Raw genomic sequence first — 4,546 nt, forward strand, 5'->3', positions numbered from 1 at the left:
GATCATGTCTCTTGGACCCCTGTCTCCTGTCGAAGTTACAGCTCACCCACCACCCAACAGCCCCGACAGGAGATGTATGTGACTATCAGTCACTCAGACAATGTCCAAAGCTTCTGGTATTCTGGCTAGATTCCACCTCCACAGTTACCTGATTATAAGCAGGCATGCTCGTTCCCACAGTTACCTTATAGCCCAACCCACTATAAAAGGGACTGTTTGGCCCCTCCTCATTCTTTTTAAGCTCTCACCTTTCTTACTCTCTAGCCTCTTCTCTCTCTCTCTTCCCCCCTCCCCCCAACCTGGCCTCTCTCTCTTTCTTTCTACCTTCTCTCTTTCTCCCTGCCTTTTTACAATAAAGCTCTAAAACGATAGACTGTCTCTGTTCATCAAAGTCTGTTGTGCTTGAATGATGGGATAGACTTTCCCCTAACAAGTCACATCTAATCTCTCACCAGAAGGCCTTCCTGTGCTCTAGCCACTGGACCAAGGACTCTTGCTGGCATGAGAACCATCTAGTGGCCCCTCTCCCCCTGTCCTCTAATTCCTTCGGCCTGGGGCTGACTGAGCCACCCCGGGGGTCCCCATTCTGTTCTCAGCTCTTCCTTCATGTCCAGAAATGTCTGAGATGCCCGAGGCTGAGAACCTGGTACCTAGGACTGCCCCTTGTCCACCACCCACTGAGCTGGGGTTTAGTGGCTTCCCACAGCCAGACACCTACCTGGTGCTTCATAGAAAGTGTGCAGCAGTTCTGCATCTGCCTGCCAAGAGCACTGGAACTCTGGTGGGACATTGGTTTTCCCCCATCGCCTTTATTCCCCTGGTGTCCACTGCCCTGCATGTAGTCTCCATTTTTAATTTCTTTTGTCTTAGAGGTAAACAGTCAATTTCTTTGTATACTGTTGTTGAACCAACATAAGATATAGCTAAGAACTTTCTAGGGAAAAGTGCTGGTTACTGAACACTATACTGAAAAACTGTACAAGTAGGTAACACTGTAAAACTGTTTCTGATCTTTGAGGCATAATAGAACTAAGCACACCTTATTGTCATTTTGTTGAAAGATGAAAAACAACAGCAACATCTAGAACTCAAACAATCAAACAGGAACACCTATCTACACAGAATGCAGTGACAAATGCAACAACAAGAACATTTCAGGAAAAAATATGTATTTTTCAGTTTTCTTAAACAAAATACAGGTATCATCAAGGCAAATAAGCTATAACTACAAATCACATGAAGAAAAATTTACATTGATTTTGTGTGCAGTTTGTGGGAGAGTTAATATCTACTGTTCTATTAAATAGCAGTATTATAGAAGCTGGTAACAATTAATTGTAGTTTTCACAACAAATGTTTAAAATCTTTAACAAAAGCAAGTTATGCGTGTTAAATATTAAGTTTATATATAAATTAACATAATTTGTTTTATGAAAAAATTAAATGTCAAATTAACCTTTTACGTCTGTATCATTGCTGTCAATACATTGATATTTCTGTATTGTTCTTTGACATCATTGCTAAAACTATGACACTTAAGCAAAGATTTATCTATGATATAATCAAGCAAATTGTTCTCAGATAGTCAAAGTAATTATTCAATCATGAGATATTTCTAGAGCTCTAGAAAAGAAAGAAAACCACAGAATATAATTTTAGATTGTAAGTTATTTGTGAAATTTAAAAGATTATAATAATAAAAAGACAAATGTTTGTTCTGATTAAGAATCCTTCCCCCTTGGTTTAGTTCAGAAATCCAAGTTTACAGCAAATGTCACATCAGAGTAAACACATTGCCCTATTGATGTGTTTCCTCAAGGCTACCTCCATGTCTCTGTTCCTCAAGCTATATATAAAGGGATTCAACATTTGTGGGACCAATGTACACATCACATAAGCAAATGCAGTATTTGTGACTGAGGCAGTGAATAAAGAGCTGATATAAACACCCAATGCTGTACCATAGAATAATGAAACCACTGAAAGATGAGACCCACAGGTAGAAATTGCTTTATACTTTCCTTTCACTGAAGACATTCTCAAAACAGATGAGGCAATTTGAGTATAAGAGAAAATTATTCCAGAGATTGGAATGCCATTAAGTATGATTGTATCAAGATATATCAGAATATAATTTACTAGGGTGTCAGAACAAGCTAGCTTGATGACTTGAGCAAGTTCACAGAAAAATAGGGGGATTTCTAAGTTTGTGCAGAAGGACAACCGCAGCACCATCAGTCCAAGCAACCCACTATTCACAAGACTTATGATTAGAGATAATAGAATTAGCAGACCACAGGTTTGAGGATTCATGATCGTTGTGTAGTTCAGGGGATGACATATGGCAACATAGCGGTCATATGCCATTACTGAAAGAAGACAACTTTCAAAACTACAAAAAAGCAAGGTAAAGCAGATTTGTGTAAGACAGCCAGTATATGTGATGCTCTGATCCTGTGCATGAATGTTCACCAATGTCTTTGGAATTATGGTTGTGCTTAAGCAGATATCATTAAACGACAGATTAGAGAGAAATATGTACATGGGTGTTTGGAGATGGGAGTCAGAACACACAGTTAGAATGATGAGCAGATTTCCCAAGATGGTGATCAAGTACATGGAGGTGAACATGCTGAAGATGAGGGGCTTCAGTGCTATATCATCTGTTATTCCCATAAGAAAGAATTCTGAAACATCTGTTTGGTTTTTAGATTCCATTTTATGGGTGAATCTGGTGGAAATATGGAGAGAAACCAAATGTAGTGGCAAAGAGTAGCACTTATAATAATGTTAGAAATATAAGTCTGTTCTCTGTTATATTCCTTATTAACTATTAATATTATGGTTTTTATCCTACAGTTTAAATCATACTTCAGGTGGTTTTGTTATAAAATGAATCATGAGGAAGCATGCATTTATGAAAAAGTCTTTTTCATCTGAGTTTTAAAGTCTGATGGATTTTGTTTTGTTTTATTCTGCTAGTCTCTCCATCATTTGGTTCCAATCTTGTTTTTATATGATTTATTATTTTTTATAAATTAACTTGTTTTTTAATTGTTCTGAGCACTAAGTTTAAACATATTAGAATAAAATGAATTTTAAATTAGAAATACCCAATAATTAAACTATAGAAAGAAAAGTTAAAAAGTATGAATACATAAGTATAAAATGTTTATCAAATATTGGCTTGCTTCTCAGACATATGTTATTATATCAAATTATTATTTCATGTATTCACCCCCTTTACCCAATTATGCCTTTAGGAAATCTAAGATTTCCTTGTTAACATGAAAAAAGACAGACAGTGATTGGAAGAGTCAGGGTTATAAGTTTAATTAATTGTTGTGAAATTGACTTTTTAACCAATGTTTCTGTATCTGAATTACACAAAATCAATATTCTTGGATTATAACTATGATCTCCACGTTCTATTAAACATTTCAAATGCTTGGTATTGTTGGAAGTTGGTATGCTAGAATGAGTTGTTGAAAGGAAGGCCAGAGGGGAAAGTGTTTGTGATACAATAGAAATTTTGTCAGATAGGAAAGGGAGACCACAGAGTGTTTTGAGTTACAGAGTCAGGGATTAGACTTGGAGGTGGGGGTGGGAATTGGATCTTAGGAGTAGGAGATGTGTGAATTTTCTTTCAGCTTACTTGTTCCCCTGGTAGGAGAGGCTTTTTGGGTTAGATGGACTTGTCTGTTAGGGATGGGTATGGGAAAAGCAAGGAAGTCAAGGAAGGATGTTAGGAGGAGATCCACTGTCAGATACACAGAGATGTGGTCAGAGAAGAAGGAAGGCTACACCTCATTTTCTTTTTCAGTGCTGTCACTGAGTCATCCACTTTGGATTTAGAGGGTTAAAGAGAAAATGTCTTTGGGCAGTCTACTTGATTTTCTCTATTTTTGTAATTATAGATATATTTTGTAACTGCAAATTTGGTATTTTGATACCTTCAGAAAATCTTTTCTTATTCAGGATTGATTTGTTAATCCTGAGTCTTTTATGTTTCATTATGAAATTTAAGATTGAATTTTGGGTTTCTGTGAGCAATCACATTGGAAATTTGATGAGGATTGTATTTAATATGTTAAATGATATTGGTAGGATTTCTGTATTCAAAGCATTCTATAATATTATGAAAAGATAATTTTTCAATTGCCAAAAGGTTATATAAATTATTATCTGTATAACTTATCTCAAATGAGTTTTAAACAATTTATATGTGAAATATTGAATCATAGTTTATCTTCTATGAAAAATCATGTATTTTGTTGGTATGGTCAGTTATTTCATCATTATGGGTACTTATTATTTCTGTATACATGATTTTTTGCTATCCTTTACAAACCAAAATAATATTAGAACACTGATATTTAATTTTTTCACTTGTTTCATTTGATATCTTCAATAGGTAGTATTTGTAGGAAGGCTCAGTGCAAATTATAAATGTTTCACCTTTGAGATTTTTCTTCTAATATGGCTTTAATTCACACACACACAAAATCCTTTTTAGCTGTATGATTTTCTTTTTAAAAAATGGTAG

The 4,546-nt window shown here is 35.4% G+C and overlaps 1 protein-coding gene across 1 annotated transcript; it reads right to left on the reverse strand.

Moving 5' to 3' along the window:
* Positions 1–1,779: 1,779 nt before the first annotated feature.
* LOC110301844 (olfactory receptor 7G2-like) lies at positions 1,780–2,727 on the reverse strand. Its single transcript, XM_021172520.1, has one exon. The coding sequence runs from the start codon at positions 2,716–2,718 to the stop codon at positions 1,780–1,782; it is 939 nt and encodes a 312-aa protein (XP_021028179.1). The 5' UTR covers positions 2,719–2,727.
* Between the last annotated feature and the right edge of the window lie 1,819 nt (positions 2,728–4,546).

Source organism: Mus caroli, chromosome 9 (genome assembly GCF_900094665.2).
Source record: "Mus caroli chromosome 9, CAROLI_EIJ_v1.1, whole genome shotgun sequence".
NCBI classification, from domain to species: domain Eukaryota; kingdom Metazoa; phylum Chordata; class Mammalia; order Rodentia; family Muridae; genus Mus; species Mus caroli.

Excerpts from the sequence above, each read along its gene's own strand:
- LOC110301844 (XM_021172520.1), bottom strand. The coding sequence starts at position 2,718 with ATGGAATCTAAAAACCAAACAGATGTTTCAGAATTCTTTCTTATGGGA.